The sequence below is a fragment of the Triticum aestivum genome, chromosome 4D (assembly GCF_018294505.1).
Source record: "Triticum aestivum cultivar Chinese Spring chromosome 4D, IWGSC CS RefSeq v2.1, whole genome shotgun sequence".
NCBI lineage: Eukaryota > Viridiplantae > Streptophyta > Magnoliopsida > Poales > Poaceae > Triticum > Triticum aestivum.
Window position 1 is genome coordinate 459585036 of NC_057805.1, and position 24750 is coordinate 459609785.

General features: G+C 41.9%; 2 protein-coding genes and 2 long non-coding RNA genes across 13 annotated transcripts in view; 2 read left to right on the forward strand and 2 right to left on the reverse strand.

Moving 5' to 3' along the window:
* LOC123098601 (UDP-N-acetylglucosamine transferase subunit ALG13 homolog) overlaps positions 1 to 24750 on the reverse strand; it is a 34217-nt gene that overhangs the window by 9066 nt on the left and 401 nt on the right. The window contains exons 2-3 of one of the 2 annotated variants that reach the window (XR_006447875.1): positions 24566 to 24749; positions 22958 to 24158 (exon numbers count right to left, since the gene is read on the reverse strand). Coding sequence is in view for 1 of the 2 variants with exons in the window: in XM_044520638.1 (XP_044376573.1) it covers positions 24566 to 24730 (165 nt within the window). In the remaining variant the exon portion in view is untranslated. Of the gene's footprint in view, positions 1 to 22957; positions 24159 to 24565; position 24750 lie in introns of those variants that run through there. The other variant, XM_044520638.1, reaches the window with a different exon arrangement.
* On the reverse strand, positions 14573 to 16101 carry LOC123098604 (uncharacterized). Its single transcript, XR_006447885.1, has 4 exons — positions 15212 to 16101; positions 15037 to 15126; positions 14832 to 14948; positions 14573 to 14732 (listed from the first exon to the last, which is right to left on the reverse strand). It is a non-coding gene; the product is annotated as an uncharacterized lncRNA (long non-coding RNA).
* Positions 16327 to 17603, forward strand: LOC123098602 (ribonuclease TUDOR 2-like). The gene is made up of 3 exons (XM_044520639.1): positions 16327 to 16378; positions 17137 to 17211; positions 17322 to 17603. The coding sequence occupies exons 1-3, from the start codon at positions 16364 to 16366 to the stop codon at positions 17466 to 17468; spliced, it is 237 nt and encodes a 78-aa protein (XP_044376574.1). The 5' UTR covers positions 16327 to 16363; the 3' UTR covers positions 17469 to 17603.
* Positions 18524 to 22815, forward strand: LOC123098603 (uncharacterized). Of its 9 annotated transcripts, none has more exons than XR_006447883.1 (7): positions 18526 to 19427; positions 19516 to 20296; positions 20602 to 20847; positions 20952 to 21084; positions 21158 to 21890; positions 22331 to 22453; positions 22543 to 22665. It is a non-coding gene; the product is annotated as an uncharacterized lncRNA (long non-coding RNA). The 9 variants fall into 9 exon arrangements; XR_006447884.1 differs by lacking the exon at positions 22331 to 22453 and having other exon boundaries at positions 18527 to 19427; positions 21158 to 21229; positions 21346 to 21890; positions 22543 to 22815; XR_006447877.1 differs by lacking the exon at positions 22331 to 22453 and having other exon boundaries at positions 18529 to 19427; positions 21158 to 21229; positions 21684 to 21890; positions 22543 to 22815.

Genomic DNA, 24750 nt, shown 5'->3' on the forward strand with positions numbered 1-24750 from the left:
CTATTACACTTTTAGAGAAGATAAAGATCCAGAATTGTTCGTACCTAGAGGAACTCGCCTTCTTGATGCTGTTGTGATTTTCCTCCAGGTATGCTGTTGTGATGGCCGAAGGAAGAGCAAGGAGGGGGAGGAGGGATGGCAGAGGAGGTTAACATCTATAGGTAGGCCATGCGGAGAATAACTGGGTAGAAGATCATGGGTGAATATAGTTGTACCATATATACCATTGTTTTCTACCATATATACCATTGTTGATGGTGCAGTTATATTTCCTTTTTCCATCAAATGCACACCTGTTAATAAATTAGAAAAGATGTAAAAAATCAGAACTTACTAAAGAATTAAATTATTGTATCTATTCTTTATCCCAGTATCAGATAATATATTCCCAATTCCATTATTTCAGCCCACTTATTTTGTGAATACAACAGAAAAGGAAATAAAAGAAACTTCCTTTTCCTACTCCCCGTGGTCGTCTGTATGTACAAGCATTATCTCTTTATTAGGAAAATCGTATCTCTAGATTTAATACAATCTTATTTCTCTATCCCAGACAAATGAAATATTTAATTTACTAACTCATATTAATGTATACATTTTTTTTCAATTATATTATATTTGAACAAGATGTGACTCCATTAGAGTAGCTTTATAGTATTTTTCTTCCTAACCCCCCCCCCCTCAAATCAGAAAATGTTGGTAACGTATACTGTTTGTCGGAAAATGCTGGCACCGTCTAGTACTTTATGTAGTCAATAAGAAAACACTTTGGCGGGGACTTATTTTGGTTACTCTATTCAGGAACACAGACAATATAATCAGCTCGTTATCAGAAACATCATGAGCATGACAGATAAATGTGGATCATGTGCGAACTTGAAGATCAAAGGCAATTGAAGGTACGTGCCTTATATCCACATGTTTTTAATTTGGCTATTCCATAGCTGGCATGTGACGATTGCCGTCAAAGTAAACCTCGTATCGTATAGCAGTGCGTGTATGGATGGAGTTACATGATACGAGTTAGTATATGATGTGAGGCATGACTGAAAACCTCACTTGCCGGCTGAACCAGCCATGGTCCATTACAAAATGCCTCCGGTTCACCTGGAGCAACAAACCTGCTCCTGACCGCACGGGTGTTATAGTACAAAATATACATAGAAGCCAAAATATATAGAACCAACATAGCTAGTGGATATCAACAGCAACCACTCTTTAAACTTTAAAAATATAAGAGAAAATGTCATCTGATCATCTGATCAGCACGGGCATTCAAACAGATTAATTCCTAGCAAGCAACTAAACATCACTTTATTTTTAGGTATTTATCGATGCAGCAGTCCTCCTTAGCCACCAATAAATCTCAACGCTGCTCTAACTTGCTCTGGAATGTTATCCTTTGCTTCATTCTCCCTGACCATCAGCATTTGGACCATTAGTCGCTTCCTGAGACTTTGTGGATCCTTCAAATTATGCATAAACAAAGTCAGAAGATATATTTAGCAAATATATGCAAGCTGTAACCTCATTACAAAATCACTTACGTCAGTCCTAGGCATGTTATGAACCATGTCATTCCCGATGGTTTCATACAAATGGGCCATCTCCTGTAAAACTTTGAATCCGGAGTCCATGCTGTCACAAAAGCAAACATATTGTAATAGCTATATTGGAGCACGCACTAATATGCAAGCCAAATTTAGAATAGTACCGTCGAGGTGAAACATGAATGTTCTGTTGTTCAGGCCATTCCACAAGTTGGCTGTTCCTATCAGGGGCCTCCTGTTGCAAGACAAAGCTCAATTCTTGCTTCACTGAAAGGGCTTCCCTCTGAAGTTCAGTGCCATGGGGGTCCTCCTCAAAATGAAATACAGTCTGGTTTGAATAATCAATAACGATAGTCCTCTCCATTTCCATGTTCACTGCTAAAAGACCGTACGACGAATCCACGAGTGACAGTGGTAGAAGATACTGCATTTGGTAGACAAAGGTAAATGGCAAACAAAGTAACCAACTAATTTATAAGAATGAGATTACTTACAATTGTAGGGGTGTGAAACACGTCGTATCTTGGAAAAGGCTCAAGCACGACATTGTTAATCAGTGCACTGGTGCGATGTTCTTGGCTTAACCAAGTCTGCCTTAGCGCCCGTGCTTGCACATGGAATCCCAAATTGAAAAAATGTGTCTTTCCAACAGAGCTGGTGCCTGCGCTCCTCTCTGCTGCGTCGGTAGTAATCTTACGCACAGCTAGATTGAAGCATAACGGATGGACAAGTCCATCTCCTAGGATGGTCTCTCGGATGATCCGTAGGCTAATCTCGATAGGGAATGGGCGCGAGCTCCTAATCCAGATTGTGCTGTAAAAAAGGAAGATCAAGGTTCATAACAATTATATGACTTCAAGTAATCGTAAACTCAAACGATAAAACTGTGTTGCTGTCTATAAGATATGAATAATTAAACAATAGTATATCTCACATCAAATGACCTAAAAGAGATTGTAATATCTACCAAGTTAAGTATTTATATATTATGTACGGGCAATAAATTAACAGATTGCAGTGTTTTCGTAGTAGTACATGGACCTGCATTAAAAATGTTGTAGATTTTGGATGGATGGGGCAGCATAGTACTTTATAGCTTGTTCAACATTGTTGTAGAAGGTGTTAGACCCCATAGTTTTGGACCACAGTTTCTTACGTATTTCGTTTGAATAGACAGGAAAGTAACCCATGTTTTATGAAAAACAAGTCCTTATCAGCTATTTATGTTAGACGCCGCAAAACACTGGTTTTAAAAACAATTTACCAGTACAATATAATATCTGGTAACAACCATTGAATATGTATTTATATACTGGTTTAAGAAAAATAACTACACAATCAGGCTTTGTAACAGACGTCTGAACTTAAACAAAGACCACGCGATCCTGACCAGTGTATATCTTCTAAACGTAAAGTATATATGTACAGGGAAGAAAGAGTTTTTACGGGGGTATATCTTCTAAATGCTAAGTATACATGTACATGGCAGTGGACTTAGACGATGAAGTGCAAAAAAATATTAGATCTATCGGGCCGTGAGAACTTACTCTAGTAGTTCTTCGTCTGAGGAAAGTGCTATGAAATCGTACACGTAGTCGACTGCGTGTCGCACTCCCCCAAAATTCGCCATTGCTTCCATTAACGGGGCAAAAAGTCAGTCGTACAACTGGTAAAGCGAGAGAGGAAGGAGCCCGTAGGATTTTATTGAGTAGAGATGAGGCCGTAGGGAATTGTGCGACAACAGTTAGGAAGGTGCACCCTATCGTTCCTTATTTGCATGTTTCCATATAAATATACTATCAACAATTAAGGCACGATGTTTGTTTTGATTTATTTTCATTACACTATGAAAATAAATCAGTGAAATATTAAATGTTTCCTAATATATGTCTCCCTTTCCCCATAACTTTCCCAAACGAAAAAAGAAAGAAATCGGGTTTACTTTGTCGTGAGGGGGTGCAACGCTCAATGCCCACCCGGAAAGCGTTGTTGGTTGCGTGTGTTGTGGGGCCCAGTGTTTTACCTATAATACATCTGTCCCCCTCTAAATAAATCTGCGCCCCCCTGATTTAAATGGTGGGGCCCTGATTTATTTCCCTACCAAATCTGCCACCCCCTGATTTCAACTGTGGGGGGCGGTGCCTTTCCTCTAATAAATCTTTCCCCCACGTTTTTTTGTGACGGGAATCAAGCTTTCCATTAACCAAGCTTTCCATTAAATAAATCAAGCTTTCCACCTTTTTTGAATATTATAAGGACGGTACCGTGGAAAATTTATATCATATTGCATCATGAGCCGTAACCAAAATCAATCCATAATACAACAATATGGTAGTGCACGAAACCTTAATAAATCAAAAACACAATAAAGTTATCAAATGTTGCCTTCCAAAAACACAATATATATGTGTGCCATATTTATGGAGACTTAATATTGCCTTCCAAAAATCGAAATCCATTTAATTTATGCCAAACGTTTCTAATTAGGGAAAAATGTGGATGTACCAGATCTTAGGGACGCATCAGATCATTCTCAGATTTTTTTAAGTGAATAATATCTTCCGATTGGATTTTTTTGTCAGTCCCAGCGAAAAGAAGCAATTCACCATTGTACAAAACCAAATATTTGAGTAGGACTACGTGTATCATACATTGAAGCATAATGCCAAAAGGGCTTCACTATAACTTGACAAGCAAATATGCTGACACTTGATCATACTATTTTATTGATTATAATGCACCATTAAACCAAAAAGAGATATAACGTCATTTGGCAACGACATGTTGCATGCACCATGTTGATACACAAGTTACTCTAGCGTCCATTCTTCCTGGCTTGAATGCGGTCATTGACGTAAGAAAGTGTTTCGTCATAAGTCATGAGGCTGACTTCGTGGATATCTTTGACAAAAAAAAGTGTTAGAAAAAATTACAGCTTTTTTACATAGTTACATAAGAAAGCACAATGACAAAAAATTAAGAATACTTTATAAACCCTACCATGTAGATAATGATCATCATCATTAATGTCAGGAGAGAAGAAGAATGTGCTCTCCCTCATAGTTTGCAGGCATTGATCCCTCCAATTTAACTGTACGTAAGTAACAACAATCTTCTCGAACAGATTTTCTGTGCGTTGCAAATGGTACAAGTGACGACCAACATGCTGTTGACTTAGGCGTAGAAAAATTATCTCCCGTCTACTTACAAAAACAAATGTTAGGCGTAGGAAATAATAATAAAATTAAAATATCCATATGAAAATCTCATATACTGAATGGAGCTTACCGGAAATTCATTAGGGCAATCTCAACGAAAGGGACATGCCGTCTATATACTGAATCCCACTGATGTTGTATCTTACCAGCATAGAAAAGAATAGCAACAACATCTAAAAAAATGTAATCATAATGAGACAATGCTATGTATGGACTAATGTGCAATAGCAAAGCTGAAGGTGTTGCACCAGTGATGGTTTTGTCACGTAGCGACAATATGGCCCCGAATTGTGGGAAGCACGGTGGACAAATTGACGGTGATATCCTGTGGGCCGACATGCTAACCTCGGTCCTAGAATGTAGTGCGATGACATAATCCATGCATATATACCAAAAATGTCCATCTAGCATATCCGTGGGGTTGAACCCGACGGAAGTGAAGTCATAAGTCATCCCGGTATGCAGCATGTCGTTGAAACGATATGCTTGGTTGCTGTAGGCAATTGCTTCCATCTTTGTTCCCTAATAATATTATATAAACAAATAAAACATCAGGTGGAGAAACTCTTTAACACATCTGCATACCAAAAAAAGTGCTATATGTGGTGATGAGTAATGACTTACGTGCTGATCGAGTAGTATACAACGAAGGTATTGGTTTCCCATAGCATTAACCCTGATCTGGGCCTTCCACAAAACCTTAGCACGAATTATCCAACAATTATGATATATATGTTCCATGTCAACGTTCTGGAAAGTCAAATTCCTGCATAGCATATAATGTATATATGAGGTAAATAAACGAGCGCGATGACAAGTCAACGTACATGATGATATATCTTGCCTGTTCATCGAAGGGATTTCTACACGAGGGATGTTGGGAGCCGGCGGATTTGCAATCACCCTCCTAGTTCTTGTCAAGTTGTAAGAGATCACCATAGTCGTAGAGGATGTAGAGGATATTGCTGAACCTGTGTAGATATATGGAGGCTAATGTATGGTGATGCGTGGCATTTATATATTACCATAGTGGGAGGCGGGAAAAGCATTAACTTTCAAAATTTAGTTTTGGAGCTCTAGGTGTACAATAGAAAGTTTGATCATCCTTTGGTAACCAAATAAAGATTGATCATCTTTGCCATCTTAATGAACACAATTTATTATTTATAGTAATAAAACAAACCAGGATCTGATTGCAATCGAGGAGAGTATCAAAATAATTACTGTTTACTTACTTTTAGTAACACAATAAATGTGGGATCTCAGTATAACGAAGGAGATACCCTGTTACAGTAAGGGTAGTCACGTAATATATCTATTTCCATTAATGCACCAATGTTACGTCTCATGCTTGAATAAGATAACTATAATTTCATTATGTGTGTAACAAAGTATTTATTGCCTTGATTGCGCGCAATATTATGTCTCATGCTTTGTGCTTTTGCAAATAAGTTGTGCTGAACAAAGCATTGAGTTATTATGCAATGCAGAGTTTTTTTAATGAATAACTAAAACTTCAAATGAACTAAAATGAAGCATAAACATAAGTCATGTGTCAACTTTATGCCAATCACGGCTTCATGTCGAGAAATTTAATTTAAAACGTTTACTTAGTCAGCCTTTAGTAATTGCTGTGTTTGGCAGTAAACTTTTTAAAAAAACCACAGTTTTTAGACATTGGAGTACATTATTTTGAAGCATAGACAACACGCACTAAATATTTTGATAGAACCGTGAGCACTTCCTTCAATATTGCTTCCTAGCTGTACTGCTGTAGGTGTCTCAGCAACGTAATTACTTAAGTTTTCATAGAACCCATTGATAGAACCCATTGATCATTCATATAATTGTGTTCGGGCATACACCTCAAATTTTAGACACTCATACAGCTCAAGACAGTAAAAGAACTAAAAATACATTACTATATATAATAACAGCAAGCCATGTTAGCTATATATGTTCACGAAAACTGTACAGCAATTAAAACTGGTTGGAACAAATCAAACATTACACACTCATACACTCATAAAGCTCAAGTCAGTAAAACAACTTCAGATACATGTATGATTCCACCCTTTTCATGAGCATTTATGCTTTAATCATCTCGAGCATACATAACATATGTAACCCAATACACGCACTGAAATTCAATGTATCAAATGTAACCTTCATGCTAAAATGGTGACAAGACGTACATGCTCCATGTTGTAATCAAAATTTACAAAATAAATTTAACATGATCCAGGTCTACATGAAGCCAATCATTATTTCTGATTCTCATATTACACATAACACAGTACGCTGTGTGACATGTACATTGTCAGATTACACATAACACAGTATAAATTTATTGAAATGCAGTTATTACTTGAACTGATTGGTGTATAGCTCCAACAACCAAGATACCAAATGAAAAGATATGTCATAGAACAGATTACAGCAATTCTTGACCATCGGAAGAGTAAATTGCATCTATAAATCCAGCAGGTCTATTAAGACCATACTTCAGCCTGTAAGTACTTCCTTGTAGACGATGTTCTTCATTGAGGTCAGCAAGGACACGGTCGGTCTTTTACGCTTCTTCGGATTGTTATGTTGCTTGTTGGACTTCTCCTTTGGCTTCTCCTTCTGAATGAGTATTTTTATGTTTCTCTTCGCGGTGGCTCGAGACAAAGCAACATAGAGTTGACCATGAGAGAACACCGGATTAGGTAGATACACACCAACAATTGGGATGGTCTGCCCTTGAGCCTTGTTAATCGTCATAGCAAAACTAAGCCTAATAGGAAATTGCTTCCTCTTAAACTTGAATGGAAACATGTCGTTGTCAGATGGGCACAGAGGTATTCGAGGAAGGAAGACCCTCCTACCAGCGTGTTGTCCAATCACGATTTCTGCATCAATGGTGTTCCTCTCAAAACCTCTAACAACAAGCCTAGTCCCGTTACACAGCCCATTAGCTGGATCAATGTTTCTTAGAAGTATCACCGGGCAATTCAGCTTTAGTTTGAGTGCATGCGGAGGAAGACCATTGGGAGTCAATCCGTTCAGAAACTCAGGAGCGTAGTAGCCATATGGGTCATCCTCCGCACTGTCAAAGCTATGGTAGATTACTTCATCTCCGTGGAAACGCTCTATCATGCGGATGTTTATCTTGTCGACGTTGTCATTTGGCGTGGAAAGGATTGCGCGAGATGTCATGTAACTCGAATCTGCCATGTTGTCATCTAGACTCGGAAACACGTGGTCAATCAGCTTCTCCAGGTCGTCAACCTCGCCTGTAGATGGCAGACAGATATCATCAGGGAGTAGTATGTTGCCTTGATCGTCGGCTTCCTCTGTGCCATTACCGACCCTGAGCAAGTAATCTGCAAACCACTTGTCATTATGAGCCCTCATGTTGGTGATGAGCTGAAGCTGCCGCATACTCTTCCATAGATGAGAACTTCGGAGGCTTGCATCAATTATCTGGCCCCGTGCCCCCTTCTGACGACCGGAAGCACCTGCCTAAAGTCCCCGCCAAAAACAACAGTCTTTCCTCCAAAGGGTCGGTCGCGTATTCCCATGATGTCGCGCATGCTATTGTCTAATGCCTCAACCGCTTGTCGCTTAGTCATGCTGGCCTCATCCCATAGTATCAATGAGGCCATCCTTAGCAGCTTGGCGGTCCCACTCTGCTTGGTGAAGCTGCACGAGGCTCCATCATCACAACTCAGTGGGATTTTGAATCTCGAGTGGCAGTCCTGCCGCCAGGCATGATAGAAGCAGCGACGGCCGACGTCGCGGTAGCGATAGCAATCTTGCCCTCGCGCCTCACCTTGGCGAGCATCGCCCTGTAAAGGAAGGTCTTCCCCGTACCTCCAGGGCCATCAACAAAGAATATACCCCCATCACCGCGTTCAACAGCTGCTAGTATCTCGTCGTATGCAGCCCTTTGCTCAAAATTCAGGGAAGATGACAATTTAGTGTCACTTTCGTCAAACTCAATGGTTGATTCCTCGATGATCTCTCTGGCCTCGCCCTCGGTTGGGTCAAATGCATCATCGATCGTTGGAAGAGCAAAATCAATAATGTCTTTACCCATAGACTGCAACATACCCCTAATGTCAAGCAACACCATCTGCTCCACCTCGTTCGGGGACGTGCGTGTCCGACGGTAGTCATCGGACATAGGCTCGAGGTGTCTATCCCATAACCCGCGCACGTCGCCTGGCTCGCAGTGCACCAAGATTGTTGCAAAGAGCCTCCTAAGAGAACATGGCATAGCCCACTGCTCCGCCTCAGTAAGACAGTCGTCGAGCGTGTTGTCTGCTTCGATGAGTCCCAACCTTTCACCGGACTCTCTAAAGCTCCCACATACCACGCCGTCGACGGTGAGCAAGTCCTCAAATGATGTTTTCCCCGGAACATGGTTCAACAACACACGAAGGTAGTATCGCTCCCCCTCGGCAGGATTGGCAGACACGATACGACCTATTTGAAAACGCTCCACCCGCCTCTTCCAGAACTTCTTTTTCTTCTCCCACGTGAAGCTTCTGGGGAAATCCTTGTACAATATATGCCTTGCCCAAGGGTGTAGTTCGTTTGCCTTGAAATACTCCGTTAACATGGATTTTGAAGCATTCTCGGAGGATACAACATTCTTCAAGTCAGCCTGTGCATTGAATGCAACCCTGTGCATATTCGGGAGATGAAGAGGCAACTGCAAGACAGGCGGGTAATTGGCACACAGTGGGAAGCCAAATATCCTCCACATAGCCTCCGGAGGGGTGACCCATCTTGCGTCAACGTATCTCTTGATCTCATCAATGTTACCATCAGCGTCTGGCTGGTCGATGCTGAAAGAAGCCTTATCATGGCCCTTATAAATGTACTTATAAATGTATTTTACAGCCTTTATGCTAGAGCAGACCTCGACGTTGATGTGGCAATTAAACATCCGCAGAAGGTAAGGGTTATATGGCACAACCCATCGGTTGTCCAACATTTTCCCTCGAACCTTAGCGCGTCTACCATCGTCTCTACGCCGATAAACTGGGTATGAGTCCTTGCCTTGTATCGTGTTCTCATTGAACGGCCGCGGGTATCTGCACTTGCATTCATTATCTTGCATGCAAACATTCTTCGGGTTGAGAGCACCGCATGGTCCGTGCATCATATGTTTTACCACCATTGCATACAATTCCGGATACTTCTGCTTGTCTGGGAGCTCTGCGGAAATGAGTCGGTCATACTGCTCTGGGACAAGAAGCTTATACGTTGAATCCATGATCAACAAAAAATGTGCGTGGGGGAGGCCTCTCTTCTGGAACTCGACTACGTAAACATAAGCAACAACAACACCCAGGACCATCTTCTTGAGCAACATATCTTTCATAGCCTCTAGTTTGCCATAGAACACGCGAGCCACAATATCAGGTCGGTCTTGCGCCGTCTGTCCAGGAAGCAACTCATTTGTTATCTCTTCCCATTTAGGGTTGCAAGTCATGGTCAAGAAGATGTCAGGCTTCCCGTATGTATGGACAATTGCCATGGCATCCATATGTCTCTTCTTCATGTCGCGGTCGCCACCAGGGTAAGTTCCAGGGAGCACTATTCTTACCCCAACAGCGCTTGCTCGCGTCTCACCCGATGTGATCGCATCAACAACTCCTTTATACAAATCGGCACGGATCTGCGTCTGGTTCTTCCTGTACCACCTCAACCGACAGCTCTCAATCTTGATGTACATGTCAACCGCCCATTGCTGCAGTAGGCGTGCTCCACAAAGTATTGGATTGAAGATCGCAGGCCGTGTTTGCAGCATGTAACAGTAGTAGTCTCTAACGGAGACGCATAACCTGCTATTCCCCTCTGCACATGTTTGAGTACCATCGCGTGAGCATTATTTTTAAAAACAAGAAATTATTTGTAACAAAGTGGGACACAAACAACATACCTGCATCATCTTCGTCATCATGACACAAACGAGGATTTAGTACAACCTCCCAAGAAACATTACGTTTGGGTAGCTTCGGATGCCAACCTAGCTCCCCCATTGGATAGAATAATGGATAAGACAACGGGTCATATGCCCCTGAGGTCACACGTATACTATGCCTTTCGTTGTTGTTACCACAAAGTGTTATCCTGCGGTCAAACCTTTTTGCTAGGTCAGTGCCCTCAACCCAAATTGCAGCGACTTCAGATGACACCGGTTTATTATATCTTCTTTGGTCAAGCCTCTTATCGGTGTTTAGGTCTATCCTATAATCATCGAGGTTGTCCTTGTGTGCACCCAAACTCCTAAATTGCTGGGAGTATGGGTTTTCTTTGAGTATGTCTACTAACCTCTTCACGACATCCTGGTCTAATTGCTTGGTGGCCGCCTTACGATGATTTAGGTTAGGGTCGTCGTCATAGAAGTACAACTGCAGATGTTCTGGACGGGAGCTAGGCCCGAACGAATGGACATTGTGGTAGATGGTGCCGTGTGCTCGGAATGTGTACACCCCAGACTTCATGTTAGTGTAGTTTTCATCAAGGCTGACCCCAAGGGTTGTGAAGGCGAAATGCCCGTTGAAGAACGTATGTTCTCCCGAAAATGTCTAGAATCTGCATCCATGCTGGACCATAGCCTCATAAGCTCTGGGATTGGTTCCGGTTGCTTAAGCTCGATCTGGCCATTGCGACAGCAGAAGCCGTCAGTCTCAGACTCAAACTTTCTGGCCTTGCAGTGTTTGCAATTTTCGTCGACTTTCAGGATGTGAGTGTTGTCTGGAATGTTTGAGTAGACAGTGTCAAATGGATCAATCTCGCTAGGTTTAGCGCTAGACATGCTCGCTTCCTCGTCATCATCCAATATGTCGTTATCGGATCCTGCGGGCATTTGTTGAAAAATCACGTACAAAACAGTAATAAAAAATAAACGACACAACAATAAAGCTCCACAGTGTCATAGTGTAGAGTTGGCAATACCTTCGTTGCAAAACATGTAGTACTCCTCATCAATCAAGTCGTGTGCTTCCTGCTCATCGCCCATGGTGCCGCTTTGGAATACATCGATGTCTTCTGCATTGTCGTCGTACAGAATGCGACAACAGACAAGATCATGTTAGAACGACATGCTGAGAATGAGCATAAGAAACTGACAATCGCAATTTCATACCATCAGCACCGGCAAAGTATCTCGGCATGTTCGTCCCCGGATCGCCATCAGATGAATCATCTTTTCCGGCCCTAGAGACGGGTGATGCGCGGCTAGGGGAAGTGGGCCATTCAGAGGTTGAGTTTGCAAGGTTTGTAAGGGGGATTGCGATGCATTCTTTGCACGGTGTTTGTTTCCTTCTTTCATAATTGGCCTTCCTCTGTGCACTTGACTCCCCCTTCTCAATCACCGACATGCTTTTGCGGCGCTGCACGCGAGTCACGCGTATTTTTTCATTCTTTGTTTCTCTAACCTCCACCGTTAATTCGTCACTTTTCTTCTGATGGCATGCTCTGCTACTTGCGTTTTTCGCCTCCCTTTGCTCGTTCGTTGAATTACGTTTCCGCTCATTGTCACTTTGCCTCCTAGCTAGAATAGTGTCTTGAATGACAGACGCATGTAAAGTTGAAGGGGGACATGTTGCTCCCTCTTTCATTAATTTTGTAACGCTAAGGCTATTCAGGTCGTCTGGATCAATAATATTTTCAAAACATAGTTAGAACAGTTTGATTTATCGGCACTGAAGGAGTGCCATCTAGAATAGTAGGGCCCGGCTTCCGAAAAGGATATTGAACGTAAGCGTATACCTGAAGTACCAGATGGACGTTTGTTTTGATCTTTGATATGCTTATCCTTGTTCCTCCAATAAGCAGCTCGCCGCAGGGCGTTTCTATGGTCTCTCTTGCGTTCTTCTTCTGTTTTTTCCTCTGTTTCTTGTGTGTCATTCAAAATCACATCTGGATCCATTACACACATTCCCGAAAATTAGAGATCATACCACTAAGATGCAAGCAATTGCTGTTTTAGTAGGAAAAAATTTGATTACCTTGTAGCTCGTTGTCATTATCGATCCCAGATGAGACCGTAGTTGTATCAGGAAATGTCCGCGCATCACGCGAGAATGATGTATAGTTAGAGCTAGTGGGGTTGCCTGGTGAACCAAAGTTGTCCACACATATTAATGCTTAATTATTAAGACGGTTCTGACCATAATGGTTAAATCATTATAAGCTTACCTGATAAATGAAGGGTCTGTGCATGTTCAACTTGAACATTATATTGTTTCTTCCGCCGATAGGAAGCCCTCCTCAGCGCGTTTCTATGGTCTCTCTTGCGTTCTTCTTCCGTTTTATGCTTTGTTTCTTGGGTGTCATACACGATTACATTTGCATCTGGTGTCATTCAGGGCAAACCCTAAAATTAGAGAATATAACAGAAACATGCCAGCCATTGTTGAATGAGTAGGCAAAATTTGATTACCTTGTAGCTCGTTGTCATTAACGATCCCACATGAGACCGTAGTTGTATCAGGAAATGTCCGCGCATCACGCGAGAATGATGTATAGTTAGAGCTAGTGGGGTTGCCTGGTGAACCAAAGTTGTCCACACAAATTAATGGTTAATTATTAAGACGGTTCTGACCATAATGGTTAAATCATTATAAGCTTACCTGATAAATGAAGGGTCTGTGCATGTTCAACTTGAACAATATATTGTTTCTTCCGCCAATAAGAAGCCCTCCTCAGGGCGTTTCTATGGTCTCTCTATGCTCTGTTTCTTGGGTGTCATACATGATTACATTTGCATCTGGTGTCATTCAGGGCAAACCCTAAAATTAGAGAATATAACAGAAACATGCCAGCCATTGTTGAATGAGTAGGCAAAATATGATTACCTTGTATTTCATTTTCATTAATGAGACCAGATGTGACCGTACTTGTAGCAGGAAATGTTGACGCATCATGCGAGAATGCTGTATAGTTAGAGCTAGTTGGGTTGTCTGTTGAACCAAAGTTGTCCAAACATATGTCAGCTTAATGGTTTTGACGGTGCCGACTATCATGGTTAAAACAATAAAACAATTTAAGCTTGCCTGATGAATGAAGGGCATGTGCATTTTCATCTTGGACATTAGGTTGTTTTTTCCGCCGACAGGAAGCCCTTTCCAAGGCGTTTCTTTGGTCTACTTTGGAAAAATATTCTGTCAATCGTATTTTCCTTGGTGTCATTAACGTCAGATAATCATGACATTCATGTCATTATCTCTAAAGCCAAATGAGAAAACACAACTTGACATCTAACGGTCATGTGGATGGTGAGATAATATTACCTTCTTTATCTCCCACACAAAGGACACCCGATGTGACCGTAGCTTCATGAGGGTATGTTACGTCATTAGGCGAGACTGATGTATAGTCCGAGCTAGCTGAATTATATGATTCAACAAGATTGGTCAGTACTTATTTAAATTGCGTAATAAGTGACTACATTCGTGCAAACACAGTGCATACGGGACGTGGATCAATTTACCAACCATGATAATCTCGTGTGGGTTTATTTATCTCCCTATCTTCGAGAACATTTGTGATATCACATAGAGACTGGCGACGGGATGACTTCCCATTGACTTGTTGGTTAGCGGAACCATCAGACTTGTTATTGCGATAAGCCACCCGCCTACGAGCGTTGATAAGATCCCTATGATCTAATAAGAAACATAGTATGAGCATCATATCATCTATAATCAGGGATATAGATTAATACAACGAATCATGTGCATACTATACGTATGCACATCAAACTAAGATCAGCCATGAACCTCACCAGATTTTGCAAGTATCGGCTGATTCTCATCTTGTAAGCTGACAATATCCTCATTATTTTTCTTCCGATAAGCTGCACGCCTCCTTGCATTGTACTGCTCCCTTGCTTCCTCAGAGTATTTTTTGCATTCATTATTTAGAGAAACAGTTTCAAGCAGTTCGGAAGCTGTGTCGTCTGCATCATGTTATAAGTACAAATCAAAAAACAAATAAAACACACTGAACTACTGCCGAATACGCCGGTTGGGAAGGTGGATATCATGCCTATGGATACCTTCAGTATCATCTCGCAGCTGCATCTTATTAATAGCATGATCTAGTGATAGATTAGCCGTAGCCGCAAATGTTTGACCATCAGCATGGTATCCAGGCCTTACCCATTCTGATCCATCTGTAGGGTTCTAGTCAGCATGAATACAAAACCAATGTTTGCCTGGTAGGCAGGCAACCAACAAATACATCTTCAATCAATCATGTACCTATTTCCGTCGTGTAAATTGGGTCAAGATTTGCAGCTACGGTTAAGATGCTTGGATTATATTCTTTCAGATTTGTCTCGCTCGTAAGGGCTGCAACACATTAAGCATGGTCCATGTCATTGTCAGATATGCACGTCAGGCAATACCTCACAGTAATTTTCACACAGTTATATACCGGGTTCTGTTGCGCAAATAGCTTCATCTTTTTCAGTATCAAAGGTTGCATTGTATTCTTCAACATTTTTACCACTCGCCTGACCTGCAACACATTATGCAAAAAGATTGTTACTGTCAGAAATGCAAGTATTCCTGGTGCAGTGCCTAATACCTGTAGCTACGTCCTCTTGTTGTTGATGTTCACCGGCTTTGCTTTTTGCATTACCCATACGCAAAACGGAATGACCGTTACCTCCGACTTGTGTCTGGATGTGGTGTTCTTGAGGCCTGGATGAAACATAGTTGATGGCCACACTTGTTGTTCATTGAAAGCAATATAATTCAGGTAATCAATAGCTCCTTTGTAATTAATTATAAACTTTAAGCATAATTACTTATGGACCAACTCATCTGTAGGGTCCATTCTCATATGCTGGGGCTTGTTGAGAGGCCCTATAGCTCAAGAGTTGCAGTTCAAGTCCATCATTGTTCCTGATTAGAGGTGGTGACATGTTCCTGATTATATTATTTCAATTCCTTACATGATGCTGATAAATCCTTGTTTAAGCATGCTTGCATTCTCAGTTTTGCAAATATTTGTAGATCTAGAAATGGGCCTCAGCCCTAACATGAGGCCCTAACGAAGTAATATATATTTGTAGATCAATATGCCTCAGCCCTGTCCCATTTTCCAGATGGGTGTTGAAAATGAAACAAAGTAACCGAAGTTATTTTCTCATTAAGATATTACTTTCTCATCTTATTTCTAGTTATTAAAACTGGTGCTGTTTTCTTTAATTTCGAAACATGCAGATTATCGTGTCTTCATCCATGCTAAGTGACATTCTTTCCAAGTAATCTGTGCATGTGAAAATTATTTCCAAATGCGATTCTACTTGGTAGTTTTCATATTTCCAACCTCCCATCAAGTGTGCATTTTCACGAGCTTCAGCAAACCCTTTTTCAGCTAAGTGACATTCTTTCCCAGTAATCTGTGGAGGATGAACTAAATTTGACTTCACAGCTAATGAAGTTTTGTTTCCTTTTGATTGCAAATATAGGTGCTATCATGGCAGCAAGCATAGGGGCTTCAGGATGGCTAAGGGGCAAGGTGAAGGCTGTGACAAAGGCAGAGATTCCACCAGAGAAGTCCATCACTCTGTCATACGTAATGGCCCCAAGGCTGGTAAGAGTCAGTCTGCACTTTTAGACAAGGGGAAAATGGTTTAAATTTAGAGTAAGTCACTGGTTTAGTTGGTTGTCAGGGGCAAAGCTAGATATAGGCCTGATCATCTAGGGACGTAATATATTAGTCATTTTGGATCTACAGCCTGAGTTGAAGCCTTCATTGCGCAGGGTCTGTTTACATGCTACACTTGTGAGCCAATGGAAGTTAGTATTTGGCACAAGATTTTCTCTCCATCATTGCATTTTCATTCCCACAGTTTGACTGTGTTCTGTTTGTATAATTTGAGACTTTTGAATGCATCTATAATAAATTGTTGATATTATTTGTGCAGTACATTTGTTCTTTTCTCCATCTTTTATTGTCTGTTGAATCCGTATATTTGTGGTGCTCTAGGCTCGTCGTGGTGGAGTGGATGAGGCATTTGCTTGGGAAAGCAGGGAGTATCTGAGGAAACTCTGCGTAGGAAAGGTACATGATGTGTCTTTTTTTATCTATTCCAAATCCTCCGATGCATGTATTAATAACAGAAAAACCATTTATATTTTCTCTTGGAAATGAAAAACTAAAATCTATTGCAGGAGGTCACATTTAGAGTGGATTACACTGCTCCTAACACAGTTTGACTGTGTTCTGTTTGTATAATTTGAGACTTTTGATTGCATCTATAATAAATTGTTGATATTATTTGTGCAGTACATTTGTTCTTTTCTCCATCTTTTATTGTCTGTTGAATCCGTATATTTGTGGTGCTCTAGGCTCGTCGTGGTGGAGTGGATGAGCCATTTGCTTGGGAAAGCAGGGAGTATCTGAGGAAACTCTGCGTAGGAAAGGTACATGATGTGTCTTTTTTTATCTATTCCAAATCCTCCGATGCATGTATTAATAACAGAAAAACCACTTATATTTTCTCTTGGAAATGAAAAACTAAAATCTATTGCAGGAGGTCACATTTAGAGTGGATTACACTGCTCCTAACATCGGACGAGTATTTGGCGAACTAAGTGGTTTTGATGCAAAAAAAGGCAAGAGTCTGGAAGCCACTCGTGTTTACTTGCTTCCAAGTTTCCATGGCCCTTTATTCTGTTAGAAAGTGTTCAATCGATAAAACATCTTATTTTCTGCCAACTTAGGAACCTGGTGCTGCCGAAAATTCGATACCAGATCTTCCACCTTCAGCAATTGGCGAACTAAGTGGTTTTGATGCAAAGGGTTCGTCCATGGGGAGACGTCCTGTGATGCATGTAATGTATGTGATGGCTGTACATTATTATACATGGTGCATGTGATGGATGTAGATCTCATGGGGTGGGTGTATGAAATGCGATGGATGTAAATTTCAGATTTGACCTAAATCTCTATTCATATGATGGCTGGCGGCGGATCTGTGATACCTGGAGTGAGTGTATCTGGCGGCGGATCCTGGACGTCTCCGGTGATGGGTCCTGGAAGGGATCGGTGCCGGATCCTGGAAGCGATCAGCGGAGGGTCCTGCACGGGACCCGGGCCGGATCTAATGGATGTGCGAGTTACGCGCCGGCGGTTTTGATGTGCCAGGGCGGCAGTGCATGGATGGATGGGTGGCGGTGAAGGACCGAAGGGCGGCGGCGTGGCGAAGGAGGGCAGTGTCGGGGCGACTGTTCCTCGCAAGAGGGACACGAGACCTCGCTCGAGGGCACGAGACCTCGCTCGAGGACGCACTGTCGGGCGTTTTGTTTTCGCCGGTTAATTTTCGCCGGTTTGTGCTCGGTGGTTTATTTTCTCCTCGCTGGTTAATTAACTGAGACAATTACGACGGGAGGTTGGGCGTCTGCGGGACTCGATCGCGTGGTTTTCTTCGGTTTTTTGCGGCTGAGCGGGAGGTGGGAGCCAGTACCAAAGAAGTACCAAAAAAGACCGTATTAGGTGGGACGAAAATAAAACCCGGAACGCGGACTACCAACTGAGACATTAGGAGTAGAGACTCCTATCTGAGTTGGTGAATAGCATCCACGGTTTATTTTCGCTGGTTTTTTTTACGTTCTCCTCCCACCTCCCCCGTAACGATCCCGTCACACGTAACCAAGAAAAACCGGACCACGACGCGAGGCCCCTCGCACGAAAAAAATCGGACGACCACCATGTAGCGATGCCCCTTGCACAAACCAGGGAGCGAGGCCAATCTAACTCCTCTCTCAATCCAATCCTCCCACGCCCGGTTGCCTGCCGACGAGCCGCCGCCGGCCCCGCCGTGCTCGCTCCTTCTCAATACCTCTCCACCACCGCCGTTGCCTGCGCCCCTGCCGCGTACATCTCGCGCGTGCCTTAGCTGTGACGGGCTCGTTTGCAGCCGCTGCCGCATGCGCCCGCCCGGCGAGCTCCGCCGCCAGCCGTTACCTCGCTGCCCTACGTCTCCCAGCCTCCGCACCAGCCCATCCCCGACCTCCCTTGCACCCGCTGCCATGTCGAGCAGATGCCACAGCCCAAATCTCGAGCCAGGGAAACCCTAATCGCCCCAAAACTATAAGGCGCCGCCAGCACCGCATTTCCCAAACCCTTGCACCACAAGCAGACGACAGGTAAGGGAGGAGAAGAGCAGCGGCGAAGATGGTGTCGCTAAAGCTACAGAAGCGCCAGGCCTCGAGCGTCCTCAAGTGCGGCAATGATAAGGTTTGGATCCTCAAGTGCGGCAAGGACAAGGTTTGGATCGAGTCCCACCAGATCCTCCTCGCTGCTGCGTGAATCTCATCCCTCCAGATCCTCATCGCCATTGTTCGGAGGCCCGACAAGGAGATGCGATAGTGGGCCTCATTACCAACGACACCTGCAATGCCTCGGAGACAGCGACACCATCGATGCCCAGTCATCTTGATTTGCACTGGCTTAGGAATTTTTCTTAAATATAAGTGTTGAATCATCACGTGGAGGTGGTAGTATGAGATTTTTCAGGGTAGGAGATATCAGACTCCATGGCAATGGCCGATGGCTATTGTTTCAATTTCTCACAAGCCATGAGAAAATCGGGGTATAACACTGCCTAAATTGTGTTACACCCTATGCTCATGATCAGGTGACAATTTGAACTATTATTGGTAGCATAATTACACATTGCACCTCTTTTGTTATGGTGATTAATTGCTTTGATCTTTGTTTTGTAGTACGGGACAAGAGTGGCTTGAACGGCAGCATCTTGAATCATCAAAGTTGTGTGAATTCCCTCTTGCTTGGGTGTTGTATTTTAGCAGAGAGCAATATCACTACACTACTGAACGTTTTCTTGAACAGAAGCCACCTGAACTTAGTTTGAGCTCTCCTATTGTTAAATGAAGCTTGATTTTTAGTAAGCTGAACAATGTTTCTGATTTCCTAACTTAAGAGGGTATTTTCAGTTCTGTTCGTATTGTTCCAATCAGTTATTTTACACTATTATATAATGGGCATGCTTATTTACAGCATCTTGATTATTTTTGTCACGACTATTTCCTTTCAGAAAATTGCTGATCCATGGTCTTCCTGCAGATTCCAATGCTGACTTGAATCCTGTTAGGAGTTGATCAAGATAATCCGCTGTGTTGTGATGCAATCACTGATTAATTGGTGTGGAATGTAGTGCTCTATTTGAGAGAGAGATGTGACCATTAATTTGAGATAGAGATGTGACCATTTAAGTTTGAGAGATGGCAAGAGAGTGCTCTACATACACCAATAATGCATCCACTGTTCATGCTTCTCTGGTCAGCTCATATGTGGTTATCGAAGCAGGAAAAGTTCTTGAGAAGAACTCTAATTGCTATGGACCTCGAGATTGATTCTTGCTATTGTATATTGCCGTTGACATTGGACTTGCTATTTCCTGTAAGAGGGACATTGGAATCGCTGCTCATCTAGAGGAGTCAGTTCCAAATCTACGTCGGAATAATGCGATGTTAATGATTGGAGGTGATGTTTTTCTCTTCCATGCCTAAATTGTCTTTAGTATATGTCCATATAAATAAAATTGCAGTGTTCCAATCATCGAATCTTCGATCAAGTGGTTGTTTAATTCATATATATCACAATTGTTAAATTAATCAATTTTTTAGCTATATTATAGTCTGAGCTGAGGGCTTCGTACAATTTGTACTGCTACTAATTTGCACTTCTACTAGATTCATTTTTTCACATGAGTTAGTTTAGAGCAGGGTATTTCGTAAATGAGTTTATATAACTTTTCTATCTGAGAGTGGATATTTTTTGTGTGTTAGATGAATTGACTCCTACCGAAAGACTGATCCCAAGCAGAGCTACAACCTGTCCATGGATTACTTGCAGGCCTGCATTCTAACCAACAACATTGGGCAGTGAGAGGGAGGGGCGACCAGCGAACACGCGGGAGGCGCAACCACGCAAGAGGTGACGGGGAGCCGGCGGAGATTGCCAGTGGTGAGCGGGTGGTGGTGACCTCGAGCGGTCAGCACCAGTGGCGAGCAGGCAATCACCGCGATGGGCGAGTAGGTGCCACGAACTGCACCTCAATTGGAATACATTAAAGAATTGATATGAGTACGTGTGGCCGCCAACTGAATTTTTGTGTTCTGTTTGCTTGTGTTTGCAGCCAGCCAAATCAATCAGCCAAGGGCCATTATGTGCGTGAGTGTGTTAGTAATGGGTATCTCTGAAGATTATTTCTCAACTCGGCATGGGGGTAGAGACTAAAAAGACGATGCCACCGTAGCATGGCAGACCATGTAAGTGCCACGAACAGCATGATATTCTACTTTCATTCCTTGGTTTGAATAATAATTTGCTCTGCACGTGTAGGAACATAGCGGTCGGGCAAACGAAACTTCGGCATCTTGATCGATCAAGCGAAGCTTTTAAGCGCACATACAAGTAACTTTGCAATCAAGTGCTATTTTTGTTTTTTCAGTTTCACTAATTGCATCTAAGGGCTACAAGATCCCATGCGCTAGCCAACGTCAAGGTTCATATTCATTTTTATTATATAGATGGAACGATATTGTCTATATATGGACACAAGACGGTACTCATGTAATATTCTATGAAGACATGCTCGGACACTTGACAACATGCCATTGCTAAATTAATCTCTACCATACTTTTCCATAACATCCACTGCGGTAAGGTTGTTCCAGTTTAATTTAGCAACACTTTGCATGGTCTAGATAGCCAAGGTTCTAAATAAGCTATTGCTTATTTTCATGATTTCAAAATGCTTCCGTGAAGCTTTTGTTCCCATCTATAAGACCAATCACCCTTTTCCCTTTATTTTTTCCTTTACGAGGTCAGCTATTTAAATGATGATTCATTAAACTCAAACATGTAGTCATGCGAGTGGCGATGGTGGTGAACATTAGTCAGATTGGGGCAGAAGATGCCGAGCACAAGCATGCGGCTTGCCCTTGATTGAGTTGTCAACACTGATGATTGGGGTGGTGTCTTCTGGTTGAACAATGCCAACATCGCACAGTGAGTCGTCTCAGTTTCATATGACCTGTTGGTGATGTCTCTGAATACATGTTGATTTGATGAGGTAATATTTTTTTGGTCAACTATAAAATATTTGCTTCTCTTTGCCACAATATAAAGTTATTCTCGGTTATTTAGAGAGCACCATAGGAGTTCAAAATTACATTGTCTAGAGATAATTGTCAGAATCAACCTCCTAACTTTGCTTGCTTTGCATTTAATATTTGTTGAAGTACAAAAGATGATGACTAAAATGATGATTCAATCAAAAAAATTGTGTCATACGGAACTAAGATGTCTACTGACCTATCCGTGTGTATAACTTCAGATTATAAATCTCAGCACTCCAATTTCAAAAGTTAAGCACTTGCCAATTATATGCGATGTTTCAAGCGGAAGTGAGATGAGAGAGAAAGAGAAAGATTGGTCTAATTATTACTCCTAAGTTCATAATGTTTTGTCAATACCTTAAATTTGATGTGAAGCTTGTATTATTATTGTCAGATCTAAATTAAATCAAAGACTTCAACACGGGATGTTGCCTCTTTCACCTTATTGTCATTCTTAACGATCTGTTGTGAGTAAATCATAGTGCAGTTGCGTCTTATATTTTGTTTGGGCCTGTAGGTGTGTGCCTCCTTGCTTTTCCATTTCTTATAAGTTGTCGTCGTTTTGTTGCTTAATTTTGAAGTTTGGATTTTGTCTTCAACCCGCAGGTCCAGTTAGGTGTGAGCAAGAACACAACAGGTGGAAAGGTTTTCCTTCGATCTTCAACTCCCAGCCGCTCTAATATTTCCATGTGGAATGTTCAGCAAAATGCCTTACAACGAATACCCTAGAGAAATTGTTGTTGTTGCGTTTTGACTTTTGAGTGATACCTCTAGCTGTGGTAGAAATGTATTTAGAATACATTGACTGGTATAAATGTATTTAGAATACATTGAAGTGCAAATCCATGTCATGGTCATGCTATGGGAGGAGAAATTGGGAAAATATCCCATATGAGCTTTATTTGTACACATCTTTTTTTTTCTATGCTCTTGATAGTAGGTTGTGTCTGCTTCATAAATGGGTTCAATTTGGCTATTTTTTGATCTTATAAGATATTTCGCACAACACAAATTAATTATTGACAGTCTTAGTAAATTGTGCCTGATCATTATGTCTCAATGGTTATCTATCCTTACAGTGACATACAATTGCAAGGATAAACTGGTTTTTGAACTTCCCTTTTTTGGTCAAGTCACATTTAAAGTTTGCACTTCTCAGATATTAGAATAGCAACAATGGGTATCATATTTTTGTTTCATGGTGATGCACAACATTCAAATCTATGTTACAACGTTGCAATGGCTCAGGAGACATCGGATATGCTTTCTTGGCTCAACGGCGTCATGTCCGGCGCACTCCTCTTCCCCCTTGATGGCAGTGGTAGATCGACATGAACACGAGGGAGGGGGTCAGGGTAGAGAGTGGGGCGGCTGGTGGGGACTCCTACTTTGCGGTCTGTGGGGAAGTACGGTGTGAAGGAGAGAGGGCGCCATGGCGAAGGTGAGATGAGCGTCATCCGGTTTTAAAGGAGAGGGTTCCAGCGAGAAATGTCCTAATATGGTGGGAAACCGAGTGGAGGGGAGGGCCCAATAGGAAAATGGAAGGGTGCATCGTGGGTGGAGTTTTTATGTTGGACCGTATGTTGGAGATAACATGGTGAATAGTCTGGAAAACCACATTTTCTCCTCGTATCTGGGCTGAATTTTGGGGAGCCTGGACTGTCCAGACGGTTAGATTTTGGGGGCCAATATGCGCCCGTTTGATATCCGAACATGTCTGGACATATGAAAGAGAAATGAGCTTCGATGTTGAAGACAGCCATAATTATTTATTTGTATGCATTATAGCCCGTAGCAACGCACGAGCATTCTACTAGTTATTTTAAGTATATAAGGTGCAGTTATTATTTAGAAACCAAATTATATGCTCTATCTTGGACATAACGAAGTGGTGCAATATGGAAATGAAGTTTATATCATGAGAAATCAATTAACAAATAAGCGAGTTAGTTCCCCATTTTGCCATCAGATCCTTCATTGTCCTGGTTCATTTCCACCTTATAATGCGTAAAAGTCTAACTGCAACCAAATTCTGGATTTTGGCATATAATATAATATAATATAATATACAGAAGGCACCAGTTCGCCAGACTTCAAATATCATAGTTAGCACACAAAAATGAAAAACAGTGTGAACTTGCCTGAAGTGTGGACAACCACTCTTTTTTACCCTGACGCTGCATATGTTCCTTTTTTTGCCACCTATCCTGTTTAACTTTATCCTACATTTTGCAAGTTTGAGTATATTTTCATGTGATAAGTGTGGTATATGCAACAAAAGAAGTAGATTATTGTAGCATTAAAAGTATCAACACCTCTAAGGATGTCACAATTTGTCACAGAAACATCTTTATGCAATTTCTTTCCACAAGCAACGAACAATCTACCACCTAGATGTCAAATCAGCAGTTATAGATCCCAGTTGATCAGATACTATGTCCATTTCAGATTGATAAGCACCATTAAAAATCCATTGCTCCTTGCAAAACATTATCTGACTTGCCCTACTTTCCTATTAAGTACTGTGATTTTGATAACAAAATACTGCATTAACTAAAAGGTGCAGCCCAGCAGTCACTAAACGAAACCACACAAAGAGAATAGACTGCAATACGGAGACAGATGTTACCTTGGATGGCGTGTATGTTCCTCGGCCCATTTGAATCCGAAGGTCTGTGTAACCTTTCTGCAGTAGTGCTTGTTTGACTTCCTCAGAATCTGCCACTTTGACAAGGGCATCAAAACATGTCGTCCCTACTGTGACAAACACCATTCGCCTTTGTCTATCTCCCATCTCTTCTGAAGAGTAAGGTC

What these genes read in the sequence shown, in the direction of transcription:
- LOC123098602 (XM_044520639.1), top strand. An exon ending in GGAAACTCTGCGTAGGAAAG is followed by an intron (nt 17,212 to 17,321) that starts GTACATGATGTG and finishes AATCTATTGCAG; the next exon opens with GAGGTCACATTTAGAGTGGA.